Consider the following 20092-nt stretch of genomic DNA (forward strand, 5'->3'; position numbering starts at 1 on the left):
AAAGCAGTGGCACTAGATGTTTTTGTCCCATGCTCCTTAATGCTAGGTGTGTGCAGAGTCAGGAGGAAGATAAGGGTTGGAGCGCGTGAGTACCTGGTTCCTCCACTTGAGGCTACCTGGAAGAGATGTTCTGAACACAGAGAAGCTTGCCTTATTCCACTTTATTTTTCTCTTTACTTCTTGGGGTGGGCAAACTTATCAATCCTTTCATGAGAAGACTGAGAGCGCTGGAATGATAACTAGGCAGGAGTGTAGAGTGAGGTTTTTTTGGTCTTGTTTGTTATATCTGGCAGAAAATTCCATGTTTTTAATTCATGTATATTTTCTTTTGAACTTTCTGCCATATAAAGGCAATATGGAATTATACAAATGATCAACTGAATATGAACGTATACCTTTTGAAATTTATTTCTCTGATTATTAATATTCTACTGAGAGAGAGGTAAGAGTTACGGTATGGCAGTATTTTGGATAACGAGAGGATGCCAATCCATTTGTAGTTCAGCTGTGATAAATAAATGGAGGATATTCAGCTCAGTCGTCAGGTATTATCATGCTTACGCTTTTCTAGATTTCCTAATGGAGTCAATGACAATTGATTATTAGTCTCTTATGCCCCCCATAGAAGTTGGTGTATTTACAGAGTAGGCTATTACCATTATTGTTATTATTATTATTATTATTATTATTATTATTTTAAATTTCTGATTTCATTAAATAGCTAACAGTTTTGCTGCATAGTGATTGCCATAGAAATCCCAATTATTTAAATGGACCAGTGAAAAAAGCTACAAGTTGAAGTTAATTGTTATGCCTCTTCATTTCCAGTGTATGGTTTTCAAATTTGGAGTTAGGAATTAAAGAGTGAGATTCTCAGCATGCATAGTATAATTTCATTTAGACAGAAGATTTATGTAGCTAACTATCTCTTAACATTGTTCCGTTTTCAAATATTACATTATATACAATGGAACTATTCTTTCCTAATTTAACTTTTTATCATCTGAAATGTTGTGGATCAGATAAGTATAAGATTTTGAATTTTACAGACTTCAACACTCTAGTTTGACTTTTACCTCCTTTTCAATTATTTTAAATAAATTATTAAGTTCTAAATGCAAATTTTTTCATTTAATTGACCTTTTTTGAGATTAATTGAAAAAATTATCTTTTGCTGTGCATAGTTCAGATATTAAAGCAATCCTTTTCCTTTATGAAGTCAATTTGAGGCCAGGAGGAGACATCATTACTTATGGGTCGCTTGAGCTACTTATTTTTACAGTTGTCTTTTATCCTAGTGAGTAAAACATAGATTGCACTTCTAAAGCAGTGAAATAATTAGAAGTGAACACAAGGTACATGTTAGTTTGGATTACTTTCTCATTTTCATTGAGTGATCCATGTGTATTCATGTCAAGAGATTTGATTCTTGAGGTCTGTCTGCCTATAAACTATTATACACTAAGTGTCATGACTTTACCAATTTTTATATCAGTTGCAGAACTTGTATTTAGGGTAGAATTACGCGTACTCGAAACACGATGTTATAGGAATGTTATTGCTGAGATTTCACAATGGAAAAATCAAGTGAATTTTTTTTTTTTTAAAGTAGGCTTCTCTTTATGCATTTTTTTTTTCCTCGTGAAAGCGAGAACAAGAGTGTCATCCTCACTTCTAGCCTTTCCTGAAATTTAAAGTCATCGACTATACAGGGACTATGCGTATACGTAAGCATTTTGCATAAGTAGTAGTAATACAGTCTGGCTCTGTAGAGCCAGACAGTCCCTACTGTCTACTTTATGTAAGAAAGGGGGATGAACAGGAAGCATAATATTGAATAAAGTCTCCAATTGCCTCCTTTCAGCTTCATTATGGAAACAGCTTGCAAACTCATGTGTTGATGATAGTATTTAAATAGGTAGTTAGCCATGAGGAAGAGATTTTGAGTTCCTGTTAGATCATTTTTTCCTAAAGATAATTGAATAAGGACTATCTCTAGATTTTATTCTTCCAACCTAAGCAGCAGTATTTTATTTACTTAATGAAAGACGAAATCTAGTTATGCTAACTAGATTGCTGCTTTTCTTTTAATACCATGCCTGCTTTTAACCCTGTTTTATTTGGAGAGTGTGACATATTTAATTTCACTTTATAGATTCATCCTCTTGTAAGAGACGAGGACATCCAAAGAGCCTGTCACTGGGGGATAGGGTATGCCTGGGACCTGCCCGCTCTCCTGCCAGGATCAAGGGCAGGACTTTATAGCACTATAACACTCCCTTACGGAATTTTTCAATTATTAATTTTATCCGCTACTTGCCATTTCTGTGAAACTGTCGGTGTTGCTTCATTTTAACCGGCGCTGCTTTAGTAAAAAGAGACGTGCAAGGCGTTGGCTCAGGACTAGTCACGATGTCATTTTAGAGGAAGGGTTTTTTTCTTGATACAAAGTCCTTTCTGGTGTGCTTTTTGTTGTCAGGACAGAGTAATATTTCCAGTAAAGTTGAAACTCATTTTAGGAAAAGGGGTGAAATGATCTGTCTGGTGTCGTTAATAATTCTGTACTGTTACTGTTATAGGACTTTAGATAACTGTCATTGAAATGTCTGCTGCACCATCAGAAGGTTTGTCATTTTTTTCCCCTGTAAGTCATCCTGACAGGTGACGTGAGATGATACCGTGCAGACATATATCAGCATTGCCAATGAGCTGACCTTTTCCTCTTCATTCACTTAATTTGTATTTGAATAATTCGCATCCCCGTGACGACGCTTGGTTGTCTGAGTAGCTGTCACAACGGCTTGGGCTCGTTTCATGACAAAACCCAGTAGTTTCAAAACACGATCGTTTCATTATTCATGAAAACTGTTGTTACTTTCTCCCTCCTCCCGCACAAGCAAGGTTAGCCAGAGAGAGAAACAAAACCTGTTTTGCATTTGCGGGATTAGCTATTAAATATTTTTACATAATGCAGTGGTTTTATACAAATATCTCATGATTTATTGAAAACTCTCCTTGTAGGAAATTTGGATAGCTACCCATGAGGCAAAGAAGGTTAAAATGAAATTCTAGTCCCTTTTCCTGAAGCAAGTATATGTTTAAACTTCTGCATTTTAAGATCTATGTTTTCCCTGATTTGTAATTACTGTGAAGGGCAAGGTACTGTGTATACAGTTACTCTTCCACAACGTGAACCGTCATTATCCTAGCCGTTTGGAATAAATTGGATGCCTGTTTCAATCTGAATTGCCTTTTATTTTTTTTTTTTTTAACACTTCTCTCTACGTAGAGCCTATAGATTGTTTTATATCACGACAAACGAACAAATTTGGGGAGGAAAGAGGTGCAGAGAACTCTGGAAAAGAAACACAGGTTGTAAAGTAACTGTAGATTACTACAATAATTTAACTGGCAAAAGACTTTTACAGCTAAAATACATTTCACTTTCATTATTTTGATGCACAGCACAGTCACAAAGTTGGGTGATCTTCAAGACGTTGCCTGTCACTGCCTTCTGCGTCTTTTAGGATAAAGCCCATGTGATCTCTACAGATCACTTAAAAATTGAAAAATCCTTTTTTTTTTTAAGTTGGTGACTGTAACCCAATATCAAGTTTATCTGTTTTCTCCTTCGGTCAGCCGGCTTCAGGAATTGTTCATCCATTCGTTAATACCTCACTGGTGAAATGCAGCTTTTGAGATGGGAGAAATCAGCGCATTAAAAGTAAAGCGAAGAAGCCGTGTTTGTGTAGGGGTAAATTTTTAAGGATGAGTGACTGATTTAGGTTACAGTATTTATCTTTTGTTTTGATTTTTGCGTAAACCCTTCCAATTTACTACACATTCCATAGGCTGAGGAATAAATACTGAAGCAACATTACTGATCAAAAATGCAGAGACAAAACTTGATATGAATATTTTTAGCATAAGAGGAAGCAGAATACTGATGATTTAAGGCATATATGTTTAAGAAAAAGAGCTAGGATTTAATTTTGTCATGCTTTACTTTGAGTGTAGCTATAGTCTTGAAAAATTGTATTTTATCTCTGTTTGTTGCTTTCATATATTCTGCCTACAGCTGTATTTCTCGTATTGTTTTGTGTAATTTTTTTCTCTCCATAGTTCTCTTTTACTCAGACCTCTTCACTTTCTAGCTGGCAAGTATGTTGTTGGGGGTGGTTTTGTATCTTCTCATGTGATGTGAGGTGTCACTCTGCTAAATACAGTATAGACAGTATGAATAAAAATCTGGTTAAGAAATTTGAAAAATTAGTAAAAAAGTTCTGAATACTAGGAGCTCTGTTTACTTAGGTGTTCCATACCTTAGAGCTTAATAAAAATTATTTCAAACAGAGCTGTACAATGAACTGTTGTTAAGACTAATCTAGACTGTATTCCTGAAGCTGATGTGGATTTATTGTAGGCTGTTGGGGAAAAAAAGTGCTTACATGCATGTTTAATTTCCAGAAAAAAAATTACCATATTGCCAGTAATGATCCATTAACAGAAGAATGCAATCTGAATGCCCTCAATTAAATATTAAATATCGTTAGGCAGGAATGTTTTTCTAATATATCATTCACTTAGAGAAGTGTGGCATAATACACAAGAGCTGTTTTCCAGGTCCATTGGGAGATGGATTCTAAATAGGTTTGACTGTTCGGAACTAAGATAATGTATTGTCGAAATACAGCTATAGGTAACTATGAGTATTTATGTGAGAATTTAAGCAGTACTGTGTATATAATAGAAATCAAGTACTGGGTTTACATCTGCTCGTGTACCACAGAGCGATGAAGTAATCTCCGAAACGAAGGCGAAAGTGATGTTCCAGTTGCGTCTCTTGTCTTCCACGCGCGTTGCCCGTGCCAAATCCAGGCAACTCAACTGGCATTTGCAGAATCGAATCATACTTCAATGCCAGTAAGAATTGATGTTGTTAGTCATAGTTTCAGGCCTGATACTCTTTTTAAAAATCCACTCTACAGATTGGATCGAGGTGTTTTTCATTACATTCTTTATTTCTGGCTCGATTCCAGCAGCTCCTGTGATACACTTTTGGAGCTCATTTTAGCTTTTTCATATGCCCAGCACTTGATGGTCTTTGCATGCAAATGAAGAACTCTTAATGATCTCTTGCTGTAGGAAAAAATAGCCCAAATACCGCCTCCCTTAGAGAGGAATAGATTAATTCCTCTGCCTTTTTTGATTTTTAAATGTGAAGATCAGCAAAGATGTGGTCTGCAGAAGAGGCAGCTTATAGAAGCAGTAATTGTGCCACCTTTGTCTCCGTGCTGTATTTGTACTTTTTAATGATGAAGGTAGTTTTGGAACATTAACAGCTTCTCCTAAGATACCAGTTTTTGCTCAGGGTGAAGCGTGATGGGCCCATTTGAATTCATCTTTCCACAGTGAATTTCCTAATCTCCAAATTATTCCTTGTTTTTGTCATTGCTGTGTATTTTCTCCCAATTTCTTTTAGGGTCAAGATTCTCTTAATGCTAATTATAGAAAATATTTCCTGGTCTGGGGGCGGATTTCAAAGCCCTTTCTTGCTGACTTTTGTTACTAGTGTTTTCCTTTTGGCAACATTTATGGAGTATGTTTCCCTCTTTATGTGCAGAAATAGATAAAGGAGTAATAGTAATCCTGTAGTTTTGTGAAATGCCCTTCCCGTACCCCTTCTTAGATTGTAGTTGTATTTCATCACGAATTGTTTTCAAAGCTGTTGCTTGGTCTTCTGTTTTCCTTAAGTGCAAAGTCATCTCAAGAGCAATATATTTTAATTCTTCCCTAATTATTTTTCTATTTCAGACGATTCAGGAAATTAAAGCTGTTTTGGCAGCGCAGTATATTAGATCTGCTATAACCACATTTCATGTGATGTGAGCTGGTCTAAATTCTCTCTTATATTAGATTAGTGATTCTAGTTTAACATATAAGTATTTAGTATGCATTATAGCATAATATATTTAATTTAATTTGCTTTTATGCCTTACTGTACATTTAATAAAGCAATTATTTAACCATTTACTACCAATGAATTATGCTATGATACTGAAATTAATATTGCCTGTAATTCATGAAGATACGTTAAGCAAGATGCAAGTATCTTCTCAAAGAAAAAGACAAGGGCCACGTTTAGGCCCTAGTACTGTGGTTATTTGGTCCTTCCTTCCTGAGTTTTGTAGGGAAATTTTAAAGGAAAATTTAGGAGGTTGGCTTGTAAAACCAATGAAGTGCACATGGCTTTCTAAGTGTGTTACCATTCACTTCAGGAGACGCTTTGGTATATAGTGTTGTGCTTCACTTGTGTAGAGGTTGGGCTTAATAAACTGCTTTAAATAGTATGTTCATCTGCATTTGGCCCAGTCTTGTTGCTTTTTTTTCAGCAAGTCTTAAGCACACCAGGAGCTTTTACATAAAAAAAGCGAAGGCAGATGAACCTCTGCAGAACCACAATAAAGTCAACCGGTTGCAACTGCCAAACAGATGGCTGGTGTACCACTCACACAGGCATTAAGGTGTTGATTGATGTTTTGTAAAAAATCTTATCATCTTCAATAGACTTAGACTTCTGTTTTCAGTAGCATAAATCATATGGCTTATATACCATTAATATACAGACTAGATGCCACTGAGACAAATATAATAATCTCGCAGTGCTTGGTTTCCCAGTTGTCTGCATTTTCCGCGGAAGTAATATCTGGAAAATTGTTACTGTAAAAGTCCTGTTTTTTTCTCTTTCTTTTCTTTTCCTTTTTTTTTTTCTCTTTTCTTTTCTTTCTTTGCTCCAGTATGGCTATCCAAGTTGACAAGTTCAGTTTTGAGAGCTTCCCAGACTCCCCTGCCGATGGCACACAGTTTGCGAATGCAAAGCAGCTGGAAGAAGAAAGGCAACAAGCAAAAGGTCTGGAGATTAACAGCAAGCTGGATATTTGCTGGAAAATTATATCCTTTCATAAATACTTGCTTTAAAAATATATAAATAGATGCCCTATGACACATTTTATTTTATAATTCAACTCACTTTATAGTACTGTTACTGAAAAGAAAAGTAATTAGAACTATGAAGCTTATCATAATTATAGACTGTTTAAGGTTAATTGTGCTGTATATTATTTAGACGATGCTAGGGTCTTACTATAATGGCTTTTTCTGAGTCATTGAGCCTGCTGCAAACACTGTGTGTTTTTTCTCAACTTTCAGGGAACTGAGGAAATACAGTTAGGATTGATGAGTAGTAGTTTTATAGGGTCAAATTTTTCTATTCTCCCCCACACCAAGTAACTGAATCATGGAGAAATACATGAAGCTGGATTTAGAGAGTTTTCATATATTTAATTAAATTTGAGCAAATCAGAGCATATTAGAATAATTTATTTCCAAGTCCTCTTTACAGATTTAGTAATATATCTAGTCTTGGGTAGCCGTTTTAAGGCTTAGAAAGGACTTACGTGCTGACTTAGTCATCCTAAACATAAAATCCTCATAATCATTCTAAATGCAGTAAAATATTGCCTTATGATTATTAATAAGAAATTACATTCGGTTTAGAGTTAAACCAATGGTGTTGCTGTAAATTTCATAATTTCCATAAAAAATCTTGTGCTTGGCTTGTCAGAAATACACTTTTTCATTATTTTCATCAGGGAAACGTTCTGTGCAGCCAACAGCCCCCCCAAGCCATGTGTTGATACTCAGCATCTTCCAGGAGATTTATATTTTTCACTCAGATCATCCTCAAATTCGCGTGATAGTGGGCGGCAGGAAATGAGAGAAGAGTGGCAATCAAATCGTGGTTTATATTTAGAGAAGTCTTTTTGTACTTTTAATTGTACTGTTATCTAGTGATCTGAAATGATTTTTAATTACTAATTATGAATTTAGCTGCACAGGATTAGTCAAAGGCAAGACTTGAGACATAAATGAGGTTCCTTCTGCCTGGTTCTGTCCAGGCTACCTAAGCAACATTTCAGAAAGAGTTCCTATTATGCAAAAATGTTAATATTTAACCAGAACTCACTTAGAAAATTTCTGTGTTATGGCGAGATATAAATACTCTTTGATAGCATAGTTGAATTCTTATGCTGGAATTGAATGCATAGTTGTAATAATTTTGTCAGGGTGTAAAAATACATCCTCATTCATTTCCGTTGCTGAGCAACGCTGTTTACATGCATTCTGTGTTCTGTATTTAAACCCAATTCCGACACCAAAACTTTCATAGCTGACATGTAAGTCATTACCTTAGAAAACCAATAGAGCAATGCATGAATTCTGTGCGTTAAATTCAGTGCAAGCGTTAGTTACCGTGTTTTTAAGATTTGGTATGATTGTTCTCTCTGTTCCTAGAACTAAAACTATTCTACTGAGAGGCAATGAATTGCGCGTGTCCTTAAAAATTCTTGAAGAAACATGTACGTTGTTTCCCCGATTTCATGTGCCAACTAGACTCAGTCTTTCACATCATTTTATTTCTCACAGCATCATTTAGATGTGAACCAGTAAAAAGCAAATGTGTCCTCACTTCTGCTAGGTTTGAGAAACTTTGTTTTGGAGACATCTGTCCTCCCGCCAGAGGAATTTGACACTGACCAGCAGAGCTTAGTTCTGACATACTGATGGACAGACAGACACGTGGAGAAATGGATGGATAGCTTAACTGCCTAAGCCTTGGTTTCCTTCAGAAGCCAGCCTAAGTGCAGCCAAGAGATAAAAAGTATTTGCAAAAATACAAAGGGATATAGTTGCTTATATTTCTTACTAGAGAAGTCATTTTTGCAAAAGTCTTTTTAACTGGTAAGACCAAGTGATCTCTTTGGTGTCTACCGTCTTGGAACTACTTTGAACTCTCCAGGTAACCTTTCTCTGCTCAGCATATACATGAGAAGAGGAATGTATGTGTTAGAGAACACAGTTCAGCCAATTTTGTTACAAGTACTCTTAGGTTGTTTACAAAGGAAGGGCTATATTATTGAGCTTGCAGTTCCTTAAATTCGTACTGTATTAGTAGATACTATATGGAATGATCACATAAACAAAGGCTTCAAATTTTAAGTGTGGGGATTACATTTACTGCAGTGAAAAGTTAGTTATATGAAATTCCTGGGAGGGCCAAAAATAGTTCACAAAGGATGAGCATTTCAGGTTGTATCTGCATGTCTTGAGGAGCACCAGAAGTAGTTTCTGATATGGGAAGTCCATTTTCCATGGCTTTATCCATTGAAATATTCATGGTTTCAAGTGATGAGATTTTCAGTGCTTCATCTGTGAAAGTATTGTAAAACTTGATTGATTTTCATATACTTTGGAGGGCTGACAACAGGAGGTAAAGACACAGCATATAATTCAATTTTTACATTTTTGATAGAATAAAAATTATTAGGAAAATAGACCTTATAAGGAAGCTTACTACCATGCCATCTCAATTAAGGAAAATTCTGGATTAATGTAATTTAGTATATCTTTGAGATTATAGGTGTATCGAGATCATTTAAATTAAGAACATGCTGTGTTGGTTTTTAGTATCTGTTAGGTGGCATCTGGTATCAGCTTAACAACTGGGGTTTGTTTTAACACAGGATTTGAACAGACAGAGCACGTGTAGTATTAAGGTGGCTAACATTTTCAAATTACGCTTCTCTTCATATTTTCTAAATATTTTCTAAATATTTTTAAACAAAATTTATATTTTCTTCAGGGACCTTCTGTGCATTCTGACTCACGGATCAAGGCATCTGTACTAAGTGTCCTTTAAAGTTTCTAGAGTGCTGTGTCTGTTGCTGAGTGCTTTAAGATGTTCATCTTTTGACTGATACTTTGTACCTGATTTCTTAAAAATCTTGAGTTAAGAAACTCACGTTACTTATGTGGAAGATGAAGGGCAGGTTAAACTTCTCTCTGTGGTCTTTACACACTGTGTTAGATCCACCATAGATTACGACTCTTCAGAGTATTCTATTGATTTGTGCCATCTGCATTTTGACTTCAGAAATTCAAATATGTTTAGAATAATTTCAGATAATGTGGTCACATGCAAGTGATCCTCATTTTTAGAAGAATAAATAAAGATTTATCAACGTTCAGATCGCAGAAGGGATTTTTCATAGGAAGCACAGAAACGTTCGTCTAGGGTGTAGCATCCAGAAGTTATTTGTGCTTCAGTTTTATATATAATTTAGTTTGACATAACTCTTGCTGCTGCTTAATGAACAGTCTTTCCCCATCCTCTAGCTCTGGCTGCCTCTTGTCACCCTCCTGATGAAGTAAGAACATCTTTGCCAGCAGACTTTCAAGTCTAGCGAGTCTAACTTTAAACTTGGTATCTTGCAGGACAGACCCCAAAGCCTGTAGAGTAATGCAAGAAGGGGGAAGCATGGGCAGGAGAAAGTGATGGGTTAGGATCACCACATCTACCCTGAGGTGTGATCAAGAGCCCATGTCAGTGCTTACACTTGAACTTGCAAAAGCATATGGAGGAGGAATTAGAGGTCAGCGTGCAGTTTCAGAGCTCAGGTGTCATCGGGATTTCAGAGACAGTGGGTAGGTTGTGTGAACAGGGTGCACTGACGGGGGGGTATGGGTTATTTAGGAAGGTTGGGCAGAGATGATGAATAGGGGTTGTTGTGCTCTGTGTAAACGATGGCTGTAGTGCGAAGGGAATTGTTAGGAAATGAGGAATGGACCAACTGAAAGCTTTTGGCTCAAGAATAGAGAAGTCCAACAGAGTGATGCGGTGTGCATTCGTTACAGACCACTCGATCAAGAGGCTAAGCTGGATGGACTCTTCCTTTAACAACTGAAGGATGTCTTCCAAATGCACATTAGGAAATTTCTGGAGTATGTTAAGGACACTTTTTGTGTACAGGTGCTGGATGGCTCAATTTGGCATGTACTGTGTGGGATCTGCTACTAGAAAATACTGAAGATCCATTTAGAGGGGTGAGATTTGACGGCAGCCTTGGCTACAGTCACCCTGAGATAGTGGAGTTTAATATCCCACGGCAAGTGGGGAAAGGCAAGTAGCAGGATGACTCTGGGCTTTAGGAGAGGAGACTTTGGGGAACTGTTAGGCAGGATTGCACAGGAGGCTCCCCTCAAGAGCGGAGAGGTCCAGGAGAGCTAATGGACCTCCAGGAGCAACCTTCTCAAAGCCCAAGAGTTGCAGCAGTCAAGAAGGTACATCTTACTCTTCAAGCAAGGCATACCACAAGGTGATGGTAGCAAGTTGTAGCCAGGGAAATTCCGGTTAGGTACTAGGAAAAATCCTTTTCACAGGGAGGGTGCTCAAATGGTGGAACAGGTTGTCCAAAAGTGCTGTAAAATTGGTGTCTTTAAAGATATTGAAGAATTCTGGACAAGGCCTTGAACAACCTGATGCAATTTCAATATTTTCCATGCTTTGAGCACAGGGTTGGACAGTGGCTCTGGAATTGCCTTTCAATATAATTTTTTCTGTGATTTGTGCAGCCACGCGGTGGGCTGGGTCAGCGGATGGCTGCTGAAAACTAAACTCCGTTTCCTCCCCGTCTCCTGCTCTCCCCAGGTTTGATTGCAGCCAGAGAAATTTTCTAATGTACTGTGAAAGAATTGCTATTTCACTGAAATGAGACTATAACATTTTGGAGTAATTTTCTTGAAAATATTCCTAACAGCCTTTAAAAAATGAGACTGCTAGTGCTACCTGAAATATCATGTTCCATTTTTAACTTCTCTAACAGTTAGACTTTTTTTCTTACTTCAGCATTAATTTCTGTGATTTATATGAAGCCTGTCCGATTTGCAACGTTTTCTTACATTTTTGAAATTGTATTCTATGTCCCTTCCTCTGTTTTTTCTTTCATATTTTTTAACTTAATTGCCAATTTTTTTTCGAAGCACATTTTCTTTCAGTCATATTGCTGATGATGTTCTGCAGTATAGCTATATTTTTCTCTATATGTGGGATCCAAAGCTGGAAGCAATACTTCAGGTGAGGTTTCTCATAGAATAAAAGCTATACCATACCTTCCATGTTTCAGATACGATGTTTGCTCTGACAAATATTCTTGACTTCTTTTGCAAGTGTCCCATATCTGCTTGACTTTTTTTTTGCATATGGTTCAGCGTAACTGACTGAATAATTATTCCCAACTTCCATTTATAGATTTGTTGATTACTTACAGGATGATACTTAGAACTTTTCTTTGTTGAATTTCATCTAAGCCAATCAGAATTTTGAAATTATTATGTATTGGACAGAACCTTGAGTCATCTCATTTGATATGCTGTCTGGTCTTGACAGCAAACCATTGATAACTGTTATTGAAATTTACTTTTCTGTTTGTCTGTTCAGCTTTTGATGACTTCATCTTGATCATAATTATGACTCTTTGGTTATGAGAATATTGCATGTTGTGGAACTTTTGTACATCAGTAAAGGTTTCCTTAGAATACCTCAGCTGGATGGAGCTTTACATTTCCATACAGCTTCTTAGCATCAACAATTGTTTGTGAAAGTAACTATTATTTAAGAACCTCAATAACTGCATGTAATTAGTTTTAATAATAAAGTACCACAATAATAATCAAGCAGAAAGCTTAAAATATGACTAAGGCTATTGCTACAAGAAAACTGTGATCATTAATCATTTAAATTTGTTTTTCATTAGTATAATTTTTATTTATGAACATTTGCTAATTTGTTTATGATTGCGTGCATGCTTCCACCTGTATTTATTTGCAAAGGAACTGGGAAATATGTTATTGAAAATAAATCTTTTTAGAAGGATGCAAGATGTGGAATGCTGCAGAGAGAAAAAACATGAGTAACTTTAAGATAAAAACCATTTTCTAAAATCTATTGTCTTTTTAAGCAGTAGATTTTAGGTAACATGCTGTGTTATAATTGTGGGTACCCAGCTACACATTAGACAATCAAGACAGTATAAAAGACCAAAGTTTTCCTTGGGGAAATAACTAGTTCATTTGACTGTCATTCAGGTTTTTGGTATGAAACAGTTTATATCATATCCAATCTGTTGCTAAAGAAACGTGAAATAAAGGTGTCTACTGTGAAAAATTAGCTTTTGGGTTTTATTTTTCTTAAACAGCATCTGGTGGTTGTGTGTTCTTTGGCTCTGAGGCCCTTGTTGAAACTCATTTCATTGTGCAAATGAAAATGTCTTGAACTGCCAAATGGGAACAGTTGTACTGGAAACTGGAAGTCAACTGTGTCAGTCCTGGCTGACGCGTGTGTTGTTAATAACAAAGATTTGACTGTTCAAAGTAAGGCCTGAGTCAACAAAAGCGTTTAAGAGTCTGACTCCTATGGAATAACAGGTTTGTAATCACAGGGAGATTTCAGCAAAATGTTTGGAGGTTTGGTTAAGTAGATAGATTTTACAAGGTCAGACTTAACTTTGGCAGTCTGTACTTCTGTTTATCTGTGCAATTTTTTCAATGAGTTTTAAATGCTGGATCTTACATTTTTGTCTTTTATGAGGTGCCACTTTGAGCTAAGACTGAAAGGGTATATTGGCACCCCCTGTTCCAACTGCTTTGCTTTAATTGACATCTAAAGGCTTATCTTAGAAGATAGCCAAACTCCTGAGTTAAGCTTTTCCTCTGACATTTTATTACTGCTTATTTTGGTTATTTTTCATGTCCAAGGCTATAAGTTTGCTACAACGTTCAGTTTGTATTTGCACTATAATGAACAATTTTATGTAATTGCGTGATACACAGTCAGGAGACAAAGATCATTGATATGAAATTCCATGCTATTTGTGTCCATTAGGAGTGGTTAGACTATACGAACTATACTGTGCTTATAGAATCATAGCATAGAATCATAGAACGGTTTGGGTTGGAAGGGACCTTAAAGATCATCTAGTTCCAACCCCCCTGCCATGGGCAGGGACACCCTCCACTAGACCACGTTGCCCAAAGCCCCATCCAACCTGGTCTTAAACACTTCCAGGGAGGGGGCTGCCACAGCTTTTCTGGGCAACCTCTTCCAGTGCCTCACCACCCTCTCAGTCAAGAATTTCTTCCTAATATCTAATCTAAATCTCCCTTCCTTCACTTTAAGGCCTTACCCCTTGTCCTATCACTCCATGCCCTCATAAACAGTCCCTTTCCAGACTTCTTGTAGGCCCCTTCAGGTACTGAAAGGCTGCTATAATGTTTCCCTGGAGCCTTCTCTTCTCCAGCTTCTCTGTCAGCTTCAGTGATTTTTGTCTTTGAGTCTGCTTGGCAGCAGAGCTTAAGCTGAACTAGATACTCTGAGGGCAAGATTTTAGGTCCTAGTTAAGCTAAGTACTTTTTGGATTTGCTGGCAAGGGAAAGCATGTTTTCTGAATCGGTTTGTGCAACTTAGGCGTTTACATTATGTTTGAGTCTATTTTGCCATACCTGTGGGGCAGCCTGAATACTGCACTGCCTGCCGCGGGCACTGCCAGGTCTTCCTGTGCAGTATTCAAGACAGCGAGGTTACACCGATTGTAGAATAATTTAGGTTGGAAGGAACCTGTTCAGGTCCGGTGTAACACTCTGCCCTGCAACTTGTATCCATTGCCCCTCTTGGTATGTGTATGTTCCTCCAAGAAGAGTCTGGCTCCAACTTCTCTATACCCTCCCACTATAATAGGCAGCAATAAAATGTCTCCTTAGGCTGCTTTCTTCTCTTCTCAAGACCACACCAACCCTGTTCTCTCAACTTCTTTTTATATGTTATATGCTCCAGCTCTCTAATCATCTTGGTAACCCTCCAACGAGCTTTAGCCTGTATTTCAGTGTCTTGAACTGGGTAACCAACACTGGACACAGGATTTAAGATGTGTAGGTATGTTATTTTTTTATTAGTTGAGGTATAGCTATGCCATACTCTTTGCACCCAATCTGAGAGGCAGTTGGCTTCAGAAATAATCTCTAGCTGTGTTGAATTTGAAATTGCAAAATGTGTTTTCCTTATGAATACATGGATCTGCTTTGGTAGCATTTACCCATGATAAAGTATGGAGAATCACCTATTTTATAGTCATTTTATAATGGTATCTGAGACATTAAGCTTCCCGTGGAGCTGTAAGCAGTAAAAATTTGTAATATTCCAGGCACCACTATGAGCCAGTTGTAAGTAAATTACAGTTAAGTTAGTTTAATGTTACTGTTAATGGCAGCCACTCTGTTTTAAAACTTCTTTTAAATACTGCCTTTTTATTAGTGTTTTCTCTCACGTTCCTTACATTAAAGATGTGATAACAGAATTATTTATCTGCTGTATCTATAAAGTAATCCAAATTATGTATTCTCTATCCTATAGTTTGGTTTATGGAAATTATTCTGTTGTGCTCGTGTCCTGGGTCTTATTTTGCAGCAGCAATGTTTTTCTAAGGTGGTATTCTGCCTCCGTTTTTCCAAATAGGTGCTTTTCTTTAATGGCGTTTATGGCTTTCAGACTCTTGGGGGTTTGCGAGTTCTTCATTTGTAGTCCTTTTAGGAAACAAAAGCTATTTAAGACATTTTTCAGGGCATAATGAGAATTATTAAAAAAAAATAATAATTTGCAAGAATGCTATACAATGTATTGATTTTCCTCTTCTGTCATCTCCTTGAGTTCCTGAGTCTCAGTCACTAATTGACTGAGCTCATTTTAATCTGAGGTTTTAAGACTTTTATTTTAAATCTCCTGGAGAGCCTGTAAAATTATGTTCTGTGATAGAAATTAGTTATCTGTAGTACTTGCTAATTTTCTTTTAAATGACACAGATGAGAATATACTTTATCGGTCAGATTGTGTGTGTCTCTTTCCAGAGTTTTGCAGAAAAAGGACTGATCACATTTAGGAGCTGTTTATAAAAGCTCAGCTATTCTTCTAGTTTTTTAATCTATTTTCGAGGAAGATGGTTCCAGTACTTTTGGAGTCATTGGTTGAAACCTTGATCAATCTTGCTAGGACCTGGGCCTTGTGGTGGGACACCACTTCACCTATGGCTGTTTCATTTGAAGATTACAAAGTTGGCAAAGGAGTTTTTTCAAATCTCAGAGAGGATCCTGCCTCTCTCTGGAATTTTGTTTCTGCATGATGCTCCTGTTCTGGGAAAACATGAGCTGAGCTGTAAGGACGATAGAAGTTTTGCCAGAGGAGTTCCAGTGTAAGTACACAGAAGCTCATCTGCTGTATGTCGCGCTTACTCCACTTCCACTTCTTCCACTTCTTCCTCTCAACCTACCTGAGATATAGGTGCTTGGGGTACAAAATTGCACCAAAAGCCAGTGAATGCAGCTTTGGCCAAATACAAGATGATGGCAATGTTTTCACGTGCTTTAACGGCCTTCAGTGCCTTTCTGAAGCCAGGGAACTAGAAAAAAGAAATCCAATGCTCTTCTGTTACAGATACATATTATCTTGGTTGATGCATCAGACATGAAATTATTATTAATTTGTTTGAATGGAAAATGCTATCTTTGTGTTACATTGAGTATGGCCTAAGCTTTTACATTAGTACGTGCATAACCTGTTTTAAAGCCATTTAAAAATAGAGATTCTGCTTTTCCCAACAGTTTATTTCAGTGCTTCACTGTCCTTAGAGTAAGAACAATTTCCTAATTTTTTCTCATTTCAGTCTGAGCTTGTTACTGAGCTCATACAGGAGTGAGTAGAAAGGGAAGCTTGCAGGTTATGTGCCTGTATGATGTTTGCCCTCGATAAACGATGCTGTCACTGCATTGTCTAACATCCTCGTACCTCTACAGAACTGGCACCAAGACAGTGTTCAAAGCTATCCTAGCCCACATTGGTTCTGTTCTGTATTGCCTTTTTAAATTTTATCCTTTTTTTTTTCCCCAGATTGCTCTTAATTTGTCATTTTGAATTCTGATCCTGCACCGCATAGTTACAGGTTCCACATTTTTACAGCTTCCAGACTTTTCCCCCCTTGTGTGTTATTATGGTTCAGGTACCTTTGCATCTTCATACTTAACACTCCTTAGTGGAATTACATTTTTATATTCTGAAGATATCAACTGCTCTGATTATTATTGTTAGCCAATTCATGGGTTAATAAACCAAATATGTAGCATTAATCTTTAATGAATCTCTAGTTTGCAGTTTTGATTTGCAATAATAAGAGTTGTACATGTTACATGCTCTTTTTCTCTCTGAAACAAAATTTTCCTTAATTCCAATTTACCCTTCCTTGAAGCGTGAAGGGGAAGCAAGTGTGGAAGGCGTTCTTAATCAACTGGTCCTGGAGCATCTACAGTTGGCTCCTCTCCAGTGGGGTGAGTAATGTCAAAATCTATTGATGATCTTTCTAGAGGATGTACTGGCTTGTAATTTTTAGCAGCATGAGAATGATAATGTTTTCATGATAATCTATGATATGGCAGAATTTGCTAGGAATTTTATTTTCCTTTAGATATTTTACTTTGCTGAAGATAAATGTAAAATGGATATCTATTTTATTTCAGGTATCACTATCCAGTGATAGAAAATATGGAATTGTAGAATCGTTTAGGTTGGAAAAGACCTTTAAGATCATTAAGTCCAACCGTTAAATATGAAACCTGAATATGCACTTTTTCCTGTAATTTGCAATCCTAGTTGTGTTGTATGAGAGGTGGCTGCAACTTAATTTTCCCTTTGCCTGACAATGTGTGCTTTTAAAGTACAATTTTTCTAAAATATTTTCATATGCGATTGTAATGTACTTTGTGGTATTTATTATCATGATGTAGACATTTGCATTACTAACTTTTTTGATACAGAAAAAGTTGTTACTCCACGTATTGAGGAAGAACAATTTCTCTTAATTTTGCATTTAGAAAGATGTTCCAACATTGAAATATTGAATTAATTTATTTTTGAAGAGTTGTAATAATGTGACTTCTGTCTGAGGTTCTTAACAAGGCTTGTGGAGAAACTTTGGAACATGAGATGTTCTATGCCAACACTTCTATGTCAGTCACAAGTTTCAGAAAATGTCCCTAGTTAATAAGAAAATTGTTTTCAAAGCTTTTGCTATTAAAGCAAATTTAACTCGATACTCTTTATTTTAATTAATTGGATGACCTAGAGAGGACAATGATCCATCACTATTGTCTGTGTTAACTATTAAAACTAATATGACCCAAACTCTAGTATTTGTGTACACTTTTAAATGCTTGTGGTTTTTTCCAAGCATGTGGACTATCCTCAACTCATAGGTTAAAACTTGTAAGCACTTTGTTTACAGATGAGAAGATTAAAACTGGTAATGGTTTAAAGATGTTTTTTGTAAACATGTCGAACTGTAACTGTATTAAGCTGTCTGAAATCACGCTTATCTGGCCTCTGTTCTTCAGAGGATTCAAGGATTTGCTAGCACTTGCTTGTACAACTGGCTTTGGTTCCGATTGCCCTGTTCCTCAGCCGTAAAATGAGTGGCTTTGTGTCAGATGTGTGTTGTGAGCTCAGACACAGGTCATTTGAGAGTCCTAGTTCTGCTGAGTGCCACTGACCTTCAACAGGTTTGTAACCTGGGCTCTGTGTTTGGAAATTTTCCCTTGGAACTTTTGCATAGGAGATTGCCTTAAGGATGAAAACCATAGGGTTTTTTTCTTTTCGTATTTTCTTGGGTTTCTTCTTTTAATTTTATTTTCCTGCCAAATGCCACTATTTTCTTACTAAAAGGCTTTTCGAGTCATAGGATTGTATCTGGTATTCCTGCCTAAATGGTGATATTCATAGGTACGTCGATGCATTAGTTGGAAAACATGAACATAGCGCTGATTGACCGTAAAATCTGATCGCCTGTGGAGTTGGTAATTTCTCCGGTTGTTACTGTCTCCAGTTAAAGAATCCTGGTTACTTTAGTTTTTAGACTGTATGAACACCAGACAAAACTCTGTGATAGTGTCTGCCTCATAATGGCAAAATCTTTTGAAGCACAATCTCTTGGCTGATTATGGTCTGTATGTTATTTTTTTCTGCATTAAATAAAGCAGGGGAAGGGAGATCCTATAGGATATCAGATACTTGGTTTGCCACAACTTATATATGATATGTCCTTTTGGAAAGTTCTGGTGGCAGAAAGTAGTGGTTTTGCAGAAGTCTAGTTTATTTTTATGTCTAATATTTTCTCAATCTGAAATTACTATTGCATATATTATCTATTTTGTAGTACACAAAAAATGTGTCCATGTAGAAGCTGTAGCTCTCTGTAGAGATTATTGAAAGGGAAATTTTAATTAAATGCCTGATTTTTCTTGAAAACAAAGGCAAAAAAAAAAATCTATGCAGAAATTTTAGTTCCATTAAATTAACCATAACTTCCAACATTCAGCAGTTAAATCTTTGCTAGTTGGTTTCATGATGTTGTAGCCAGGTAGCCCTACCTGAAGTCATCATGAGGAAAGCTACTGCAGACCCTCCAGAAAGTGTTATCGTGGCAATACAGGCTACTTTTGTTTTTATTAACGTGTGGGATGGAGGAGGAATTAAAAGATTGTATTCTTCAGTTTGGTAGGTGGGAGTAATAAAGAGTCATTGGAATGTCTGGACAATCAAGAGTGCGTGTGTGTACACAGACGTATTTAGACAGTGTGACATACTGTCTTTTGGAGTCTAAATTGTCTTTTGGTGCCAGAATATATTTCCTATTGAACACTTATGGGCATGGTAAAGTATTATGTATTTCAAATCATCTAAGATGTAATGCAAGTTCTGTTTTCCTTGTGGTTTTGTTTCTTGATATTTTGAAGTGACTGACCTTAACGATCGCCTAAGAATCAGATCTTTTAGCAGTAGTGGTCTGTACTGAGTACCAATAATAAAATAAACTTATGCAAGCTATCTTTGACCATTAACATTTCTACTAAAAGAGAACTATAATCTTAATATATATAATTAATAAGGGAATAGTCTACAGATTTTCTTTTCTCATCCTGCCTCGTCCAATATTTTGATGTCATTGATAAGAAGTTACTTTAAAAATACTGTAGCATGGTCATATGTCAGATGTTTTTTTTTCTCTTAACACTGTTCGTCATCACAGTCTTACTTTACTTTGAGTTTTGCTTTTCTGTTAAGGATAACTTTTGGTTTAATGTGAACCCTTTAATATTAGCC

General features: G+C 36.6%; 1 protein-coding gene across 5 annotated transcripts in view; it reads left to right on the plus strand.

The window, feature by feature from the left end:
- TRAPPC9 (trafficking protein particle complex subunit 9) overlaps window positions 1–20092 on the plus strand; it is a 530046-nt gene that overhangs the window by 242693 nt on the left and 267261 nt on the right. For all 5 annotated transcript variants that reach the window (XM_075743254.1, XM_075743256.1, XM_075743257.1 and 2 more), the window contains 2 exons: window positions 6798–6951; window positions 17175–17265. In XM_075743254.1, the coding sequence (XP_075599369.1) occupies window positions 6798–6951; window positions 17175–17265 (245 nt within the window). The remainder of the gene's footprint in view (window positions 1–6797; window positions 6952–17174; window positions 17266–20092) is intronic.

The sequence above is a fragment of the Balearica regulorum genome, chromosome 2 (genome assembly GCF_011004875.1).
Source record: "Balearica regulorum gibbericeps isolate bBalReg1 chromosome 2, bBalReg1.pri, whole genome shotgun sequence".
Lineage (NCBI taxonomy): Eukaryota > Metazoa > Chordata > Aves > Gruiformes > Gruidae > Balearica > Balearica regulorum.